The 21,752-nt window shown below is 36.4% G+C and overlaps 1 protein-coding gene across 1 annotated transcript; it reads left to right on the forward strand.

Moving 5' to 3' along the window:
- Positions 1 to 3,926: 3,926 nt before the first annotated feature.
- Positions 3,927 to 6,971, forward strand: LOC107589031 (toll-like receptor 8). The gene has a single exon (XM_016277326.1). The coding sequence runs from the start codon at positions 3,927 to 3,929 to the stop codon at positions 6,969 to 6,971; it is 3,045 nt and encodes a 1,014-aa protein (XP_016132812.1).
- The last annotated feature ends 14,781 nt before the right edge of the window (positions 6,972 to 21,752 follow it).

Genomic DNA, 21,752 nt, shown 5'->3' on the forward strand with positions numbered 1-21,752 from the left:
CTCCATGGCATACTAATGCACTCTCTGCTCCGCCAGCGATGAGTGCCAGTCTGGCCTTGTGTACTCATGGTGTCTGTAGAGCTGATTAGCGGGATTTTAGCCATTGCTGGAGAGCTGTGCAAACAGGACAAACAGACTCCTGAGTGTTTGCAGATCAGGTTATTGTTAAGATCTGCCGGCAATGGTCACAAAGTTACTGTTACAACTGAAGATGATAGATCTGATGTATTGGATCAAGTAAGATTGAGAAAGAATTGCTATTGAGTTGAGTGTTTACTATTCTTTATTTTTTTTATGTTTTATATTTTGGTTTGGTTCAGTCGCACAATATGGCTGCCTATTTTTACTTTGTAATAATTTTCTGCAAGTTGTTGTAACATATAATATCGTTGAAGATAAGAAACACAATGATGAAGCTTCACCATCTTACTATAAAAAGTGTCTTTCTCCATTCAAAAAACAGCCATGTACATCCAAGTAAAATTCTTTCCATGGAAGATATGAAAGGTGTCTCATTGTTTTCGCCCATACAATGAAAGTCAGTGGGGTCCAAAACAACAATGTAAATGATGAAAGTCAGTAGAATTGTCATTTTTTTGGGTGAACTATCCCTTTACGGCACACAGATTCAATTCATGCATCAATTTTGTTTCATTTGAAGGGAAATAAGGAAGCATTCTGAAGCTTGAAAAGGGAAACAACAGTCAGTTAAAAAAAGAATCCATATGACACATATTGCTTAACCTCTTCAAAAAGACAGCCTTTCTCTTCAACTGACTGCACTGGTAAGTACACTTTCTGATCTGTTATACAATTACACAACCGTTCAAAAGTTTGGGATCAGTCAGTTTGTCTGAATTAAATAAATTTTTTCCAGTAAGGCACAATAAATTTATCAAAAGTGACAATACACTAAACAAAAGAACAAATGTCAGTTTTAATCATACTAGTCAAAGATTGCCTATGTTCCTTAAAATAGAAGTTGCAATTGCTTAACAGATCTATATTTAAAGCAGCACTATATAACTTTTTCTGTGTTCAAAATGTGCAAAATGTATATAATGAGCGAGTACATCATGAATTCTTCTTCCAAACCGCGTTTTTATCTTAAACCGAATCACTACGGTACACTTATAATAAGTACTTATATTTGGACTATTGTAGTCTGGTCGGGTCGTCACCGCTGCGGAGTAACACATACCTGCGTGAATCGCCATAGACATAAACTTAGAGAAGTAGCTCCGGTTAGAATGTTCTTCCGCGGGATGTGTGCTGTTCTGTTTATTAACCGCTAGAGCGCCAGACAACGTAGTGCTGCTTTAATTACTTAACTGCTATGTCAGTTTTTACATTTTCAAGAATATGTCGTGAATCTCATGAGAACATGTTTCTGATCTGTTATACAACTACACAACCGTTCAAAAGTTTGGGATCAGTCAGTTTGTTTTAATTAAATACATTTTTTCCAGTAAGGCACGATAAATTGATCAAAAGTGACAATATAGAGTGAAGACATTTATAATGTTACAAAAGATTTCTATTTCAAATAAATGCTGTTCTTTTGATCTTTCTAGTTATCAAAGAATCCAAGATTTCCATAAAATATTAAGCAGTAAACTGTTTTAAACATTGATAATAATTATAAATGTTTCTTGAGCAGCAAATCAGCATATTAGAATGATTTCTGAAGGATCATGTGACACTGGAAACACTGCTGAAACTTCAGCATTGCATCACAGGAATAAATACATTTAAAATATATATCAAAATAGTAAAAAGTTATTTTAAACTATAAAAATGTTTCACAATATTTCTGTTTTTGCTGTATTTTTTCATCAAATGCAGCCTTGGTGAGCATAAAGATAATGATATTGAAGCAACAATAAACTGACTTTGACTGGTTTCTACTGTCCTCTTGCATTATATCAGCACACGTTTTTCCTGTTTAACACTGTAAAGCTCCTTTGACACAATCTTTATTGTATAAAGCACTATATAAATAAAGGTGACTTGACTTGATACTTCTTTCAAAACTCTCAGTAGCCAATAATTCACAGAAAAAAAAGTGAACCTCTATTTAACGTATAGTTTGGGTCATGTTTTCTTTTATTTTGCTTAGTTTAGGTCTGGTCATGGTTTTTAGGATAAGAGCTGCCAGCCAACCTGTCCATGTTGGCATATGAGGTCTGTCCGGAAAGTATCCAGCCATGTAATATGAAATATAGACATGTATTGAATTAAATACAAGAAACATTGTACTCAGTCCCCTTTAAAGTAGCCACATTGGGACCTCACACAGCGTCTCTTCCACTGTTCAAAACACTCTGCAAAATCATTTGTTGGACTCGCCATCAGCTGCCTCGTCGTATTTTCCTGAATCTCATCGATGCTCTGAAATCTCTTCCTTTTCAAAGGTGATTTTAGTTATGAGAATGTGATGTACATCACATTTTGAATTATCATTATCACTCAACAGCGTCTAGTGCCCCCACTGACTAGTACAGTGAAGTCATCATTGTTCACGCATGCGCGTTCCACTCTCCTTGGCTGCAGGGGCGCATAGCTAGGGAATTCTGGGCCCCCTGAAAAAAATACTGATGTTGGCCCCCACTGCCCTCTACTCAAATCATATAGTACAAGATATGGCATGGAGGCCCTCATCTGGTGCCATGCTTTTTTTTTTATTTTTTATGAAATAACAAAACAAAATTAATAGATACATACATACATACATACATGCAAATAATGGTTCCCTGATAGCACACATACATCACGGAGGTGACAATTTGATTTTTTATAGTATTTGATCATCTGCAATACGTCTGTCATATAGACATTTAGAAGATGTCTTTAAGATGTTTATTATTTAGAATATATGTAAAACGGCTTTTTAAAAGATGTTTATCCAATCTTTGTACACAATAGATGTTTTCCTGATGAAATGCTCTTCAAAACACATCTTGCAGACATTGTGTGCCTGGGTTTTTATTGGACAACAGCAAAAGCAATAAAAATAATATAAATGTATTGCTTGTATCTCCAGTCAGTCTGTGTCTAACAGGTGAGGTAAACATTCAGGAATGTGAAAGAATGCAGTCATGTAAAATAAAACCACTTAAATTTCTCATTGTCTTCATTTTTGAAGATAATATGGTACTGCATAATATTTTATTAAATAAAGCGAATAAATATATCCATCGGTGCAGTGAGTTGTATTCTGTATTTTTTTTTATTAAAAAAAAATGCACTAACCTGTCTTGCAAAACAACCTTTTGATAGACTGATTAAGCAGTTCTCCTGGCCTCCCTCTCCTTTTCATGACGTTACTGGTGCCCAGAATCCCCCCAAACCCCCCCTCCCCGCCACATTTTCAGTCAGCCTCACTTCCACTTTAACTTTACTTCTAACTTCAACTGTTCTCGGAGCAGCCTCAACTCTGATTGGTTCTGTTCACTAGCTGGGGTGGGACCTGCGATTTTATTGGATCCCTCTCCTTTTTGTAGAAGACTGAGCAGAAATAATTAATAACCATCAGACTAAACCATTATTATGGAGGGAAGAGAGAAAATATTTGGAAAGCATTTTAAAGTAAATTGCTTTTTTTTTTGGTTTTCATTAAACTCTCAGGCATACAAGCTGACTTTGTAATAGGCCTACTAAAATTATTCATATAAGAGTAGGGGAATAAATAGCATAATTACTGGATTTAGTGGGCCCCCTGGGCAGAGGGGGACCTATAATTATCACCCCCTTTCACCGGCCCTGCTTGGCTGCCAGGTTACATCGATGTCGTGCAAACCATTCTTGTTATATTTACAATGGCTGGATTTTATCTGGACATACCTTGAATACCCAATTTGGACAACTTCAGAAAATATCTAATAATACATTCTCTTATTCACAGGAGTCCCCACAATCTTAAGAAAATGATACTTGTGTTTATTTTGATATGCACTCTCCACTCATCTCAAGGCCTCAACTGGGCTTGGCGAAAGCTTCCATGTGATGTGACACTGTCCAACAGCTCCGTCGCCTTGGACTGTTCGGGAAGATCTTTGAAACGAATTCCGAAAAACCTGATCTGGAATACAACTGAACTAGACTTTGCAGATAATAAAATAAGATACCTCCCAAATGATGCCTTCTGGAATCTGACTAATGTTACATGCATAAACCTCAGAAAGAATCAGATTGAAAAATGCCTTGAAAAAGATCATGGGATTTTTTCAAAATTGGCTAAACTGAAGAGTTTGCTACTCGATGATAATAGGATTACAGCATTTCCAAGAGACCTCCCTCCTGGACTGCAAAGGCTGAGCCTCAATTCCAACCGTATCAAGACAATTGGACCATCAGATTTTGCTGGAACAAAGAAACTCAAAGTTTTGACATTAAACCGGAACTGCTATCATAATGTCAATATAGAACTGACAATTCACAATGAAACATTTCAACAATTAAATCTAACTGAGCTAGAACTGTCCAAAAATGGACTAAAAAAAATACCATCTGCTTTACCTAGATCCCTCCGCAAACTTTCACTTCTCCTAAATAGGATTGACTGTGTTCATGCCTCTGACCTGAACAGCCTAACAAACCTGAGAGTTCTTGATTTATCTGGAAACTGCCCTTTTTGTTTCACCGCTCCATTCCCATGCACTACCTGTCAGACAAAGAATAACGCTCTACAGATTCATCCAAATGCTTTTAGTGAACTATCCAAACTACAAGACCTACGACTGTCTGGAAATTCTTTACAAACGATCAACACGTCATGGTTCCGGAACCTTACTATGTTAAAGTATTTGTATCTTTCCTTCAACTCATTGATAAGTGAATTTGAAAGAGGACAATTCTTCAGTGTCCTACCGCAATTGGAAGTTGTAGATTTCTCATACAATAATCCGTCTCAAACATTTTACCCAAGATTGAAACTCTCGAAAGGTTTTGCTAGTTTGGAATCACTACAAACACTTCACCTAGAAGGCTATATTTTCCATAATCTTTGTGAGGAAGATCTCCAACCTCTCTTTGGTTTGAGAAACCTATCCGTTCTGAATTTGGGAGTCAACTTTCTCCAACATGTCAATCTATCAGTGTTCAAGAACTTTCACAACCTCTCTTTGATTTCATTGATTGACAACAGGCTAACATTCACAAGTCCTATTCGGAGACAGGAGTGCAGAAGTGATGTTCTTTCTGATGACAATGAAGGAGACCACCGTGAAGGCCCCTACATTCACACAAATGAACAGTTCCGCCATTATCCTCCATTTACCAAAGCCGAATGTCTGGCAACAGGACCAGTTTTGGACCTCAGCAGGAACAACATTTACCATATCAATCCAAATTTCTTCACAGGAGCAGAGAACATAACTTGCCTCAATCTTTCCTCCAACTTCATTGCTTCTTATTTCAATGGTACAGAGTTTACTCACTTTCCCAAGCTAAAGTACCTAGATTTGTCTCACAACAGAGTCTACATGTGTTTGGATTCTGCTTTAAATGAACTGAAAGAATTAGAAGTTTTGGATTTAAGTCACAACAAACATTACTTTGAGGTGGCGGGTGTCAGGAACAGTCTGACTTTTCTGGAAAACCTTCAGTTCCTCAAAGTGCTCAATCTCAGTTGGAATGAGATTAATTCGCTAACCAACAAGACTCTGAAGAGCGACTCGCTGAAGGAACTGCAGTTTCAAGCCAATCGACTGGATATAATGTGGAAGAAGGACCGTGGATTCAAAGGTCTTTTTAAGTCTCTCTTAAACCTAACTCACCTTGATATATCACTTAACAAGCTTAATGAAATACCAGATGATATATTCAGCTTTTTTCCAAAGACAATAAAATATCTTAGCATGAGCAGGAACACACTTGCAGATTTTGAGTGGGAACAGCTCAAATATTTACCCCAGTTAGAGACTCTGGATCTAAGTAAGAACAAGCTCAGTAAAGCCACTAGAAAACTATCAAAATATACAAGTTCGTTGAAGGTCTTAGACTTGAGCCATAATCTGATCTTCAAGTTGCATCACAGCTTTCTCAAAGATGTCAAAAGCCTGCTGATCCTCAGTCTTGCTTTCAACCGCTTGCAGCACATCAGCGACGCATCCTTCCAGACAGGTAGCGATCACTACCTACGCATACTAAACCTGCATAGAAACCCTATCCACTGCACCTGTGACCTTCTGGACTTCATTCTCTGGTTGGAGAATAGTGAGACAGTCCTTCCTCATCTAGCAACGGACGTTTTGTGTGACCTTCCGGAATCCAAAAGGGGACATCCAATGGTCAGTCTGGACTTTAAAAACGCCTGCATCAACAACAGTATAGCTCAAATCCTATATGTACTCACCTCATCCATCATCACTGTCATGATGTCTACAACGATCATGATACATGTGTTCTACTGGGACATATCGTACATTTATAGTTTCTGGAGAGCCAAAATAAGAAGTTATTACTTGAAGACGAACGACTGCACTTATGATGCCTTTGTAATGTATGACACCAAGGATCCGATGGTGGCAGAATGGGTACTGAACCACTTGCGTTTTGAACTGGAAGATAGAGGAAGACGAGTTCGTCCACTCTGTCTGGCGGAAAGAGATTGGACTCCTGGTATACCGATCATGGATAACCTGAACCAGAGTGTAAACCAGAGTAGGAAGACGGTATTTGTGCTGACGGAGGGATTTGTTCACAGTGGGATTTTCATGATGGCAGCTTTCCTAGCACAACAAAGGCTGCTGGAAGAGGGCATAGATGTGATGGTGTTGGTCTTGTTGGAACCCATTCTTCGGCAGTCGAGAATCCTAAACTTGCGGCGCTGCCTGTGTGCACATAGTGTGCTGGAGTGGCCCAGGAACCCAGCGGCAGAAGGCTTTTTCTGGCAGAGTCTGAGAAATGCAGTCAGGTTTGAGAGTCAAGGTGTGCAAAGTAAAATGTTTACAAATTACTTCAGTGGATGATAAACTGGTACAAAATGAGTAGTTTCGGTTTAAATACTCCTGCTGTTGAGATGCTTTCTTGGATTCCTTCTCCTGAACTGTTTGTGATCACAACGCTGAGGAACTTTTTACATTTATTTGTATTTATAAATGTATTGTTTAAAATTGGTACATTATTAAAGTAAAGAGTTAGTCAAATCTATATAGGCTAATGCATTTTTAAGGAAAGTAATTTAAGTTATTTTTGTGTTATTTTTTCTGCTGCCTAAAACACTTTTTTCAGAGCAGAAATAGGATTGAAAGTTTTCTGCCATCAGTATGAGACACACTCTCTAGAACTACATTAACCATCTTAAATATATCGCTATTTTTATCTACATGGGGGACATTGTATTGTACACTAATGTAACACTCATTTCCAAGTTAGTTTTTATCGCATGAAACCAAAGTGCAATGACTTTTTCACCATTCTGTCTGTAAAGTAGACCCCACCAATGCAGTCACTTCCCTCTTAAACTAATTTTATCAACAACTTCCCATTAGTCTCAGTTATGGTGCAATCAGAGTCACTTTTGTACAGGACATACTCTGATGTACTTTATCACTCCAGAGAGGGATACAGCGTGGTGACAGATTTTTATCAGTGCCTTTTGTGGACTCACATAGTTATGATACACAAATATACAGTTACTCCAGCTCTCTACATCCTTCCCTTTTTCATCTTTTATTCATCATGAACCCAGTGATGAAAAATTCATGACTCCAGGCAATGAAATGAATGCAAAATGAAAACTGTGGGCGTATAAAAAAAGGGTGAGAGAAAGAATGTCTCTATCTAGGGTGATGCTGGCACAAGGTGCGGATCACGGCGAGGGCAGTGGGTTCTGAAGAACAACTCTCTGCTAACTCTTTCTATGTTAATAAAGTAGATGAACTTCTGATGGACCCGTTTCATTTCTAGCATTACGAGAACCTGGGCAACTACACTGTGTGCTTGCTGAATAATATTGCAGCTTAATATGAGCTTAACTAACTAAACATCACTCATCTACTGAAGGCCAACCATGAGAAACAAAGCAAAAATAATATGCTTTACAACTTAGAACCCAAAGTGCATTGCATGGAATACCATTACTTTCATGAATAAATTAAGTAAACCTAGAGTTCCTTAAATGTTACTACAAAAAATGATCAACAGTAAAGGCAAGGGGAAACAAAGTGTACAGTGAAAAAATGGTGTAGAAACAATTTTCACTCAGAAATTGCTATTAAAGGCACAATATGTAAGATTTTTTATTAAAATATCCAAAAACCACTAGAACAGAGTTATATAATTTGCTGACTTGTGTACTTACATTATCCCAAATGTTTCGAAGAATGTTTAAATCCAGAGAAATAAGAAATTTTAACTAGTGACACGGACCGCGTCCATAGTGTCATTGTGTCCCCTGCCAACCCCTCGAATTCCGGTTTTGTTTTGTAGAAAATATAGAAACACCAAAGACGCTTTAATATGTTGTGCGTTTTAATAGACCGGCGACGACCGCACAGAGTAGCATTATAACAGAACTTTCAAATGTATCTAGTATGATAAACCAGCGCTTCTTTTCCCCCCACATACGCACGACCGGAAGGAGCGGAAGCGGTCGACTGTGGCATAATAAAAGCTCCGCTGCTTTCGAGCCGTGTGTCACGCTCGTTTCGCTTCGACGGCTTTCAGCCTCACCCTGCTTTATTCTACTACATTAATAAATCATTAGCTCATCCATGAACATGATTTCTGCCCGAGTCCCGTCGGATTGCGTCGGCTGTGGGGATGAAGACCACAACTCCCATGATTCCACACTCAGTCACTGCATCATCTAACTAGGCCTTTGTCTATTTGTTTATTTTGAATACGCGCCCTCTAGCGGTGAACATATTGTGCCTTTAAATTTCACAAACAATTACATAAGAAGTGGCCAGTAATGCATTGAATCATAATTACATTTGAATAAACCACATTCAATTTGTAAATGAAAATGTTAATTTAATGTGATATAGCCTATATCTATCCACATTGAAATTCTGAATAAAAATGATTGTTTTCAATATCATGCTGCCGTACTAGGCCAACTCATACAATTTACTAGTATGAAATATGTAACACCAACAAAGCAATATAGCATACTAATGTTTAAAACGTATTGTAAAACGTATACTGCATACTGTTAATAAACCAACACTCAGGGCCGTTTCTAGGCATAGGCGAGCTAGGCGGTCGCCTAGGGCGCCACCAGCTGAAGGCACGTACTGGCACTTTTAGCAGGCTTGTGATAAAGAGTGGCACGGTCACCCTGAAATATGACTGCCGCCTCCACTGGATCCCCCAACATTATTGGGCTAGAGTAGCTACTGTCAATCTGACGATGCCTTTATGCCACTAGATCAGAGTGCTGTCAATTGCTGCCTGATTGTTGCATGCAAAGTTTGCATTTGGAGCGCTCAACAACGCCATTAGATCAGTGGGCTCTGTCAGTGCTTTGGCAAGGTAACACATTTTTTTGCCATGCAATAAAGCTAACTTTGTCGAGTTAAATGCATCCTTACGGAGGTGTCGAAATGCTGAATCAATTCATTCACTTCCAACAGCGCTTAATGGGAGCAGCGTCATAGAGGGCAGAGCGTCACGTTATTTAAAGGGGACGTTAACGCGTTAACGAGTAGCAAATTATTAAGTAGCTGCATTGGTTACTTTTATGCCACTGATAAAGCTTTTATATGTAGTTTGGGGTAACAAAGGGGTTTTATAGGTTTGACTGAAATAATAATGCAATAACTGACACTTTAAATCAATGTTTCAAGAGACAACAACATATATATATATATATATAATTGGGGGGGGGGGCAATAGGGATTTCGCCTAGGGCGTCAAATTGGCTAGAAACGGCCCTGCCAACACTTAACAGTATGCAGTACGCTAGCATTCGATTTCGAACATAACCATTGTTTGTTGCCTGTGCTTACCTTGTCTCACTGTGGTGGATGGGCCTGTATGTACGCACAAAGTTCGTCTGAAGAAATGAGGCTGATGGAGGACAGATCCGTTCTGCGCATGTCATGATAGGCCTACATGTAGCCTTTAGAGACGGTTGGTCTTCAGTGATGCCAAGCAGGTAAGTGTACCTCACATGGGGTTGTTTCAAAGCGCGGAATACTGCAGTATTGATTTGGACATGCCTGGATGTACTCCCTTGCTCAAGCTTACAAATTAATCGTCACATTTTGCATGTGACTCGGATTTCGATATGCTGACCTCGCGCCAATTTAGAAAACTGACTCGCGCGCGAACCTGAGAACAGCGTTATCGCAAAGTAAAAAGTAATTTAGTTTTTTAAATACTCAATAGACGGCCGCGGCTATGAATAATGCTCATAATTTTACATTTAATTTTAAAATTTAAATATAAAGCAGCCGGTGCCAAACGGGTATTTATAACGAAATAACATTTCTTTCCATAACATAAGGCTACAAACAGGCTTCACACGATGAAATCACCATTTTAAAATAAACTATTCGTGTTAACTGTTTTTTTTTTTAGATCTTAAGGTGATGTTTTTATATGTCTGTTATGTATTAATTTTTAAACACTAAATAAACTTTTTAAATTAATACATAACTATAGTAGAATGTTTATTTACTTTTTTTTTTACTATATTTAATATCTGTACAGGCTACATACCATGTAAGTCAACACATCAAACGATGATGTTGCTATTTTATAAAATCGAAAAATATATCAAAACTTTTTTTTAGATCTTAAGATAAGAAGTTTTTATATTTCTCTGGGTAGAATTTTAAGTACTAAAAAACCTTCAGACATTATTTATATTTATATTTATAATGTTTTTCATTTGTGTAACTTTTTAGCTATTTATGTATTATAAATATGTACAGGCTACAAACCATGTAAGTCAACCTTCACATGAAGACATCATCGCTATTTTAAAATAAAATCAATCATAAGATCTTTTGAGATCTTAAAATAATATATTTTATATGTCTTTTAAGTTAAAAAAAATGTTTAACTTTGGACATTATTTATATTTTCTATATATTATAGTGTATTTTTAAACATTTTCCTATAAAACTTTAATCATACATTTTTTTAATCTATTGTAACAGTTTTAACTAATATTTTAGAAATTTTTTATAGAATTTTACAAACGCTTATTAGATAATTAATACATAAATAGATATATGAACATAAAGAACTTTTTTCTTGCAAAATGTAACTATTTCATAGAGCTCAAGGGAGGTCTGTGTATTGTCTGCATATGCAGCCGTACAGTACCGAGCTCCAGGGATCATAGACGTCACACACTCCCTGGAGCTCAGGGCCAGCTGTCAGTATGCAGATGCCGGTCCCACAGGAACCCACACTGGCCCCAGCGGTGGATGCATGGAGCCAACCAGCGCACAGCTTCTGTGTAATGAGACGGGGCCTTTTGTCAGTCCACCCCTGAGTGAATACTGCGCCTGACATACAGCCACAAGCGTGATGGTTGTCGTTTGACAACTCCCTCGTCACAAATTCAGAATATTTGCACAAACAAAATGCTCGCTCTCTATTCATTACCATTGTTCGTAAGTTGCCAGGACTCCTTCTGCTGGTGCTGTGGAGCTTTGGGGCCCAACGAGACTTGAATGAGCGTGAACCCCACTGTATGTGAACATGAGTGTGTGTGTGGTCCTCCTGTTTTTTTTTAAGGCTGCATTATTAAAGAAAGCATGCTAGTGGCTAATTAGCCGTAGTTTGATGCGCCCCCTCTCTTCTCATCACAGAGTTAGCATCTCTCTGGTAAACTGATTGCTTGTGTTGAGTTTCGAGCCGTTTCGCTGACATTGACCCTGCCACAACACTCCAGATGCCACGCTGAGACGTGACTGGAAAGGCAGAGCAGGAGCATGGAAGCTCTTTTTCATTTCATTGGTTCATCAACGGGCCAATGAAATCACAGAACACAGAAACCCCAATGCATGACTAATTTGTTGTGCCTTCACAGCTAATTTTGCCCTATTTTATGTCATTATTGTGTTTAGTTTCTAGTTGATGCTGTGATGTGACATTTAAAAATGTTTGTTTACTTATTAACTTAAGTATTATTCTTCTTGAACATATGGACTTTTAAATTTAATAAATGGGTGAATTTCAAAAATTCTGTCAGACCGGCTAATATTTTACCCCAAAATTGAAAAACAAGAAATTATATTTTGCGTAAAAAACAAATAAAGCCCATTTTAAAGCTAATATTATTTTTAATGTTTTCATTATTGTCAATTAATGTCAAATAATACCCCCAATTTTCATTACCCCACGATAAAACCTCATTCGCATTACTGTAAAAGATATATTATTTGAATTGTAAAATATGCATCATTGAAGTGTGTCTTCACAGAATAATTCATATGTATTCTAATAAAAGAAAAATCTTTATTTTCCCCCAAAACAGTATTACAGCAGGTTTATTATAGTTAGGGAACTAAAACTAAAACTGAAAATAAAAAAAATTGTTATAAAATAAAAAAAACATTTCTCATTTTAATTTAGTTGACCTTGATGTACTAAAATAACTAAAAATGAAACTGAAATAAAAAATGAATAATAAACTAAAAAGACATTTATATATATCTACAAAAAATGACAAAAACACAACAAAATGAAAATGGAAAATATCAAATTAAAAACGTATTCAAAATATTAATTAAAACAGTATCTCAATGATACTAAAACAATACTGTATTACAGTAATGAGATTTGCCACTGAGAATAATGGGAAAAAGCTAAAAAGTAAAATTTCTGAACATGTTATGGTAAAAAGAATGCATAATATGCCAATTTGCTTAAATGTTTTAATCAATTATTAACATTTTTCCATGCTAAACCGTGAATTGATTTAAACTAAAACTTTAGATTATTTTTCCTATTTAAAGCTGGATTTCTCCATTGGGAGAAAAGTGTTTTCCCATGGATATTGAGGTTCGCAGGAAAATGAGCGTGTTTTAGATATAGCCAATGGCAGTCGACTCTATTATAGATTTAATATAGAGGGCATTCCTGAGAGACACACAAGATTTCTCTCTGTTTCTTGCTCTCTTTCTTTCTCTTTGAGTGTTTTGAATATCCTAAGGTGCCATGACCTGAGAAAGTATTAATGGCATCAGTGCCACTTTAAGTGGGTCATTCAGAGGTTCAGACATATGAAATGCTGTCGCATTCTGGGGCAAATCATTGTATCTTTATGATATGAAGTGCATTATGAGTGAACCATATAACGGATTCAAAACTAATTTTTTTTTTGATAGCTCATAATTGGGTAAAATATTACAGAATATACAGTCATTTGATGTGTATAATAATTAGTGGTGTTTTTTAAAGATTCAGAGGTTCAGACATATGAAATGCTGTCGCATTCTGGGGCAAATCATTGTATCTTTATGATATGAAATGCATTATGAGTGAACCATATAACGGATTCAAAACAATTTTTTTTTTTTGATAGTTCATAATTGGGTAAAATATTACAGAATATACAGTCATTTGATGTGTATAATAATTAGTGGTGTTAGCACTGGGTTGTATTTAACCCAGCATTTTTTAGAGTGTAATATTACTTTTTTATAGATTGTAGATTGTTTTTGCTACAGACATGAATTATTTAAATTGCAAATAAATAAAACAAATAAAATAATTTACAGAAGAAAGGAAACACACAATCAACCGTATTGCATTATTATGTTGATTTATTTTATATGCATTCTTTAACAACAAAAAAAATGCATTGATGAACTGTTAACATTCATAGAACCTTACAGAGTTCTTTATAGTGGAAAAAGTTACTTTAGATAGTTGAAATGTTCTTCACACTAAGAAAAGTGGTTCTTTTAAGAACTGTTCACTGAAAGGTTCTTTGGGGAACCAAAAAGTTTCTTCTATAACATTGCGAAGAAAACCCCCTTTTTGATCCTTTATTTTTAAGAGTGAATGCCACAGAAGAACCATTTTGGGTTCCCCAAAGAACATTTCAGTGATTATTTCTTAAATTAACCATATTTTTTAGTGCGAACATTTAAAAATTCTGAAGAACCTTTTTTCATTATACAGAAACTTTTGTGCAATGGAAAGTTTCCATGGATGTTGAAGGTTCTTCAATGAACCATCAATGCTAATAAAGAACCTTTATTCTTAAAAGTGCATTCCAGAGTAACGTGTACTGTAGGTTTTGTATTCATAAACACAAAGAAAGTTCATGGAAAACTGTAGAAAGAAGCACTTCACTATGGATTGTCTTTCAGGATGAATTAATTTTTGCTAAATGAGAAAATGTCTTTCTTCTCTGGGACATGCGGTTGAGAATAAACATGCTTGAAGCGGCTCTAAACACACTTGAAATATTCTGGTAGTGTCTACGGAGAGAAGGAGCACATAACAGTGGCTTCAGATCTTTTGTATTACAGATCAAAATGGGACGTGCTATAGCCTACAGCCTCTGGTAATTATCTCTGACTGAGAGCCAGTAGTGTTTGAGGGGAGAGAGCCAGAGGGCGACAGTGCACGAGTTTGCTGAGGAGTGAAGGATCGTCACGCTGCCTTCAGGCTCTATGACGACTTCAATTAGTCAAAACCTTTAAACGTGTAATTCAGCTGATTTATCTGAATCAGATACTGGGATTGGAACAATACTGAACCACACGCTGTTGTTTCATGTTTGTTCGCTGAATTTTTCAGAAGAGATCTCAACGTCTCAAAATGCTCAGATTTGTGACAAACCCCAAATCTGCAAACAGAAGTCCTATGAACTCCCAACATTTCTCATCAAATTCTCTCATGACCAAATTATCTGAGGTATCCCATCAAACACAGAACATTCTCGTAATCTCTTTTTATCAGGTACTTAATGTTCCAGGAACTTTCTGTTGTTGTTGTTTTTTTTTGTAATCATAAATGTTGCACAATGTTTCAGGGAGGTTTTTTGTATATGACAACCTAATTGGAATGTATACAGAACATTCTCTAATGGTTATTTTGAGGTTGATTCTTCCCTTTTTAATAAAAAAATTGATGAAAAAAATGTGAGGTTAATTTGAGGCTTTTCAAAACCTCAAACCATAAACTAGCCTTCCTAGAATGTTGCCGAGTGGGTTTTTTTTGTAACAATATAATAAGAATCTTACAGAACATAATGTTTTCTAATAGTTAAATCTCATGATCAGTCAGCATTTTGCAGATTTAGTTATTCGCCTTAGTGTAGTACAGCATTTAATGAAATGTAGAAATTACGATATATCCTTAATCTATGTATGAAACCACTAAATACCATTATATTTTTTATTAAATATTTCTAAAACTTTGTTTTTCGTAGTGTCGTATCAAGGTGCCAAAATATCCATCCATTAATTTTCAGATTCAGATAGTGAACTTCACTAATGCTGATTGATAGATGGATGGATATATATATATATATATATATGTATATGTGTGTAATAAAATAAGATGTGTATATAGATACATAGATACATAGATAGAAACGAGAAAAATTAATAGTAGTTGTTATTTTCCTATATTTATCACCTCCCTTCATCTCATCTGTTTTTACTTTTGTCTTCACACTTGCTGGTTTTCTGGCTCTCTCTCATGTTAACCTGTCGATGGCGTGTGTGGTGTGACTCTGACCTCCATCTGCCCATATGTGACTCTTCACCCTCCCACGAGACCCCTGCACTCCATTCTGACAGCATGTGATTAATTACTCACCCTTATGATTCATGCCTCAGAAATATTTCACAATAATGGACAACAGGTGGTCCTTCAGGACATTATTTTAAAGGCGCATGTGTGTGTGTGTGTGTGTGTGTGTGTGTGTGTGAACCTACTAGAATATGCATTCTGGTGATGATGGAATGTGTGCATGAATGTAGTCTCGTCCCCACTTTTTGTTGCTCACACAAAATGTTTTTAAGGTTGATTCCAATGAAAACTATAAAAACTGTGACTCTGTGGAACAATCAGAACATTGCTCTTAACGTGTTTCAACCAATGGTGTGAGTTTAGGAAAGCAATTAATATTTTTGCCATTCCAAATGGAAATGTGAAGAAAACGTGAGTGGTACTTACACATGCAAAACCTGCCATCCATAATGTTGGAGTGTGCTTGAATTTTTTTTATAGTGTTTTCTCTTTCTTTGCTAAGATGTTGTTATGAGTGCTTTGCTCGGGTGCTTCAGGTGGTTGCTAGGCTTTACAGGTGGTTGCTAGGGTATTAGAGATTAGAGATTCTTGGGTGTTATAGGTTGTTGTTGTTGTTCATCTGTTTTATTATTCACCAAACAAAAACTGTAAGTCCAAAAAGGAAATTAACTGCACACTTCTTAAAGGGGTCATATGATGCTGCTAAAAAGAACATTGTTTTGTGTATTTGGTGTAATGAAATGTGTTTATGCAGTTTAAGGTTCAAAAAACACATTATTTTCCACATACTGTACATTATTGTTTCTCCTCTATGCCCCGCCTTTCTGAAACGCGTCGATTTTTACAAAGCTCATCGGTCTGAAAAGCGAGGTGTGCTCTGATTGGCCAGCTATCCAGTGCGTTGTGATTGGCCGAATACCTCAAGCGTGTAACGGAAATGTTACGCCCCTCACCATACTATGATGCCCTGTCAGGCCAGAGCGATGATTCAAAAACATGAAAACCCATTATAAACGAGGCATTCATTGCATCCAGTGGGGACATGGTTATGGATTATAATGACTTATACTGTCTTTTTACGCGTTGCGTTGCATCGCGCCGCGCCGCGTAAACATAAAACCATGTCTGCATTTGTGATCGGAGAAATGACAAACAACAAGCCCTACTCTACACTGCCCAGAAAAACTTGCTTTAAATATATAAAATATTAAAATATAAAAACTCTTTAAATATAAAAGACGTACTTACAGTCTGTGAGTCAGAACATCCGGCATTGTAGTCTACTCTCCCAGGATCAGGAAACAGTCCTCCATAAAATGTTCTGCACACATCTTAATATTTGGGGTAAACTGTTCTAGAACAGTGTTGTAAATACAACTTAACCACTGATTTCTAGTCGTGTCTATTTTTGGAAGGCCAAACAAAGTAGTTTCGCTTTCACAACGAAACAGCGTCACACACCGCGGCCTACAGTGAGCAGAGGCCGGCGGCTAGAGTGAGGAACGGCGGGAGGGTTAGAGTGAGCAGAGGCAGCGGGCTTGAGAATGGCGCGGCCGGCGATTTCGATGAAGGAGCATCCGGAAGGACATGTGATGACTCCGGGCTGGACTCCACTTCGTCCGCGGTTAAAAGCTGATCCGGTAATCGACAGCGCAAAGTTGTAGTATTTCCTCAGCAACCAGCACGGATCAAAAGTTACGCCTTCTTTCTTTGCGTGAACATTTGGGCGGCGTTATGCAAATCTTCCCACATAGTGAGGTAGATATGTGGGGGCGTGTTAGAACGAGGCGTTTTAGGTAGGTGTGGCTGACTCTGAACTTTTATAAAGAATATCTCTTTGGATTTGAGACTTTAGTCTTTACAACTTTACAGATCTTCTTCATGCACCAAGAGCTTGTAACACTCCAAAGAGAATGGAAAAATTGAAATCACATCATATGACCCCTTTAATAAGTCACACAATTTGGGAAATTAATGTAAGATGAGTTACACGCAAACTTTAATAGTTAATAATAGTTCATTCTATGAGAATATGGAAGTCCACACCCCAACGAATGAAAAATATAACACGGAGCAATATCACTGGAATAACTTACAGAACGATTTTTTCCAGCTGATAAACAAAACAAAACACTGATAAAACTGCAGCGCACACTAATAATACACAGGACGTTATTGTGCATATCTTTACAGTTTTCGTTCTTGATGTAACAAGTATGTTCAAATCACTAATCTTAAATAAGAAGAGGTATTGCTTGTCTTAGCAAAGTAATAATTATTTAATTTAATAAGTATTTACTCTATTCGTCAAAAGTTTGGAATAATTATGATTGCAACTTAATGTTTTCAAAAGAAGTGTCTAATGCTCACCAAGGCTGCATTTATTTGATTTTTAAAAATGCAGTAAAAACTGTTATATTGTGAAATATTATTACAATTTCAAATAACTGATTACTATTTAAATATATACTAAAATGTCATTTATTTTTGTGATGCAAAGCTGAATTTTCAGCATAATTACTCCAGTCTTCAGTGTCACATGATCCGTCAGAAATATATGCAACCTTTTTTTTTTTTTCCAAAACATTAAGAAATCCTAATTATTCCAGACTTTTAACCAGTACACTGATAAAAATTATTTTGCGGTGAAGTAAATACTACATAAAAACAAATGTAATTTCTACATTAAATAATTTAGTTCAGGCAAGAATTTATTATTTTAAAGCAAATTCTATATTAGTACTCAAGTTAAACTTGTAGAAATTAAAGTTTGAACTAATAAGTATATTTGACTTGGAATTGTTTATGTTTACAAGGATTCTTTAAGTAAATATCAAATTTATGATCCTGTATTTCACATCATGCACTGGGGCAAAACATTTTTAGGTTAACTTTTTCACTGTTTTCGAGTTGTATTTACACTGTTTTATGGTTGCTTTTGTCGTTAGGTTTAGTAACTTACTGTTTTGTGATATCTGGAGTTAATTTTCTACTCAAAATGACCCATTTATACTCAAACACTATCCACTGATTGTTACCGTCATTGTGTATGTTGTACCAAGTATTGAGGTCTCTGTGTTCATTTGGGTAATAATTTTATAGAGTGGGCATATTATTTTAAATTGATAACAGTCTGTTGTTTACTTGCTTACTTATAGATTTTATTTAATTCAATACTTAAGTTTTACTTATATGTTTGCAAAAGAAAGAAAAATTAAGTAAATATTTCTTACTGTTTTTTTTCAGTGCAGTAAATTACTGTTATTTAACAGCATACTTTTTTTTTTACAGTGATAAGCATTACTTAATTAAAATGTACAAACAAAGAGTCAATAAAATTTACTGGGAATTTTCAAGTAAGCTTAACTTAAACATTTCTATTTAAAGCTACTAGTAATTATGTTTAGGCTTTTTCTTGTCAAATTTTTGTAAATTAATAGCCTTTTCTGAGTGAAAATTGTTTCCAAGTATCAAATTAGTAAAAGCTAACTTATTTCAATAAAAAAACAATCGGTTGTAAAATTATAAATATTCTAAAACTCACCTTGAATTAATTTAAATGTGCTTGGAATAAGAACGTACTGTATTTTGTGTTGCAAAGTCTTGTGGATTCACACACACACACAGTGGCACCTCATGACTTTATTGTCTCCTTCATGTGTGATCTGTTGGAGGGCTGTTCATTTGCATCGCCCAGGGCAAAGTTTCCCTCTGGCAGTGATCCGTGGACCCGGCTGGGCCGCTCACCTCAGTGTGATGAAAACTGCTGCTGGAGTTCAGCCCTGACAGCTCTGATACAACACAGAGTTGACATACCGCTGGTCATTTAGCTCCTTCAAATACAATCACAGTTAAGATCTCTTTAATGCCTTCCCATCATTTATTTCCAACGTGCACCGATGAATCGTTCACAATAAGCCCAAGAATGTGTATTTACCATAAATAATGTTGACTTTACATAAAACATATATAAAATCTTCCTCTGGGAATTACATCAGTGCCGTACCTGTGTGACACATGTCGCAGAATGCATATCAAATCACATTATATTTCATTTCTGATGCTTCAAACAGGCAAGCGGGAAATGAGGCGGATCGGCCTGTAGGTGTCTGTCGGATCTATTAACAGCACAAGCTCTGATAATAACCTCTCTATGGGTTTAAAGGGAAAAAATCCCCCACTTTTTTTTTATGTGGCGCGACTGCTTCAGACGTACAGAATCCATTTCAGAGAGCCTGGAGGCTGAACAGACAGCGCAGGTTCATTCAGAGAGCAGACTGCATAATATTCACACCCCGTGGAAGAATTAGCTTGACAGCACAGAACATGTGCATACTTCCAGACATTTGCATTTGAGGAATCTTGCAACGAGCAATAAATCGCATTCCACCAAAAAACAAAATTGTCTGTATTGGTCAGATGTCGTTAACATTCGGAGCTCTGAAATACTCTTAAAGGGGTCCTATTATACTTTTTCACTTTTTCAACTTTAGTTAGTCTGTAATGTTGCTGTTTGAGCATAAAAAAGATCTGCAAGGTTACAAAGCTCAAAGTCCACTTCAAAAGATATTTTATTCAACAGAAATCACTTTTCAAAAACTACAACGAATGACTCGTTTGGACTACAACGCATATTATCACAAATATCGACGAATGGGACGAGACCTGGTTGAGCTGCACTAGAGAAGGCAAGGAATGTTATCACTATGTCAGAGACACGCTAGTTTCCCCAAGGCAGATGAACTTAAAGTGGTTACAATCATCCGAGTTTAAATCGCGCTCAAATTGATTTGATTTTGACGCAATATTTACACTGAAGCTCGCAGGTGGCTATGGTAAGGGGCGTGACATTTCCCAACCAGGCGCCGAGTGCTGCCAATCACAACACGCACTGGCCCAGCTAACCAATCAAAACACACACTGGCCCAGCTAACCAATCACAGCACACACTGGCCCAGCTAACCAATCACAACACACACTGGCTCAGCTAACCAATCACAGCACACACTGGCCCAGCTAACCAATCACAACACACACTGGCCCAGCTAACCAATCACAGCACATTTTGTATTTCAGAAGGTGGTCCTTCATTTGATACAGGAACTATTCGAGCCGTTCATGCCAGACTGGGGAGAGAGGTGTTGTAATAATGTAAAATATGTGAAAAATAATGTGTTTTTCGAACAACCTAGTATGAGAGCCTGTTCTAGTACACCCCCAAAACAAAATCAAGACTTTGTAAAAGAGCATATAGGTGAACCCAGATGGAGTTTGGTTGATCCAACCAGTGTGTTTGACTTAATTTAGGCTAGTTCTTTTACATTTTTTAGGTTACATGATATATGAGATGCCTATTTAAGTCCCACAAATGCCTTTTATTCTCTAGCACTTTAGTAAACTGTCATGTTCTGGTGTTTTAAAGAACCAAAAAAATGGTGTTTTAGAAATGTTATTACACCTATATGCATATAACTGCATATAATGCATAATTCTGCAACAGTAATGAAGTAAACATTTTACAATACCATCCAAATATTCAGTACAAGACCTGGGTTTTTGAGTTGAACTATACACTGTAAATAATGATTTTTAAAAGTTGTAGATTATTGGAGTACACGGAAAAATGTCAGCTTAATAATTGCTACTAAATTTCACATATACTAAGGAACAGCAAGTAACGCATTGAATTAAATGTGAAATTTTGAAGTGGAAAGACTAAAATAGTATTTACTTGCAAATAGTACTCCAATAATATTTATTTACTTTGGGGAAAAAATATTTTTGACACTGTGCTTTGTACTTCAAAATGTCATGTTTTATGTTACATGCTGTTTCTTTTTAATTATTTGTAATTGTATGAATTCAAGGTAATTTTTTTAATAATCTACAACTTTTAAAAATCATTCTTTATAGCTCAACTCAAAACCCAGGTCTTGTACTGGACATTTGGTGTATTGTATAGTGTTTACTTTAATAGTATAGCGATATTATGCATTATATGCAGTGTAATGAAATTTCTAAAACACCAGATTTTTCTCAGTGGTTTGTTCAAATCAGTGCTTTTCTTTAAAAGA

This window comes from Sinocyclocheilus grahami, unplaced genomic scaffold (genome assembly GCF_001515645.1).
Source record: "Sinocyclocheilus grahami isolate Dianchi unplaced genomic scaffold, SAMN03320097.WGS_v1.1 scaffold110.1, whole genome shotgun sequence".
Taxonomy (NCBI): domain Eukaryota; kingdom Metazoa; phylum Chordata; class Actinopteri; order Cypriniformes; family Cyprinidae; genus Sinocyclocheilus; species Sinocyclocheilus grahami.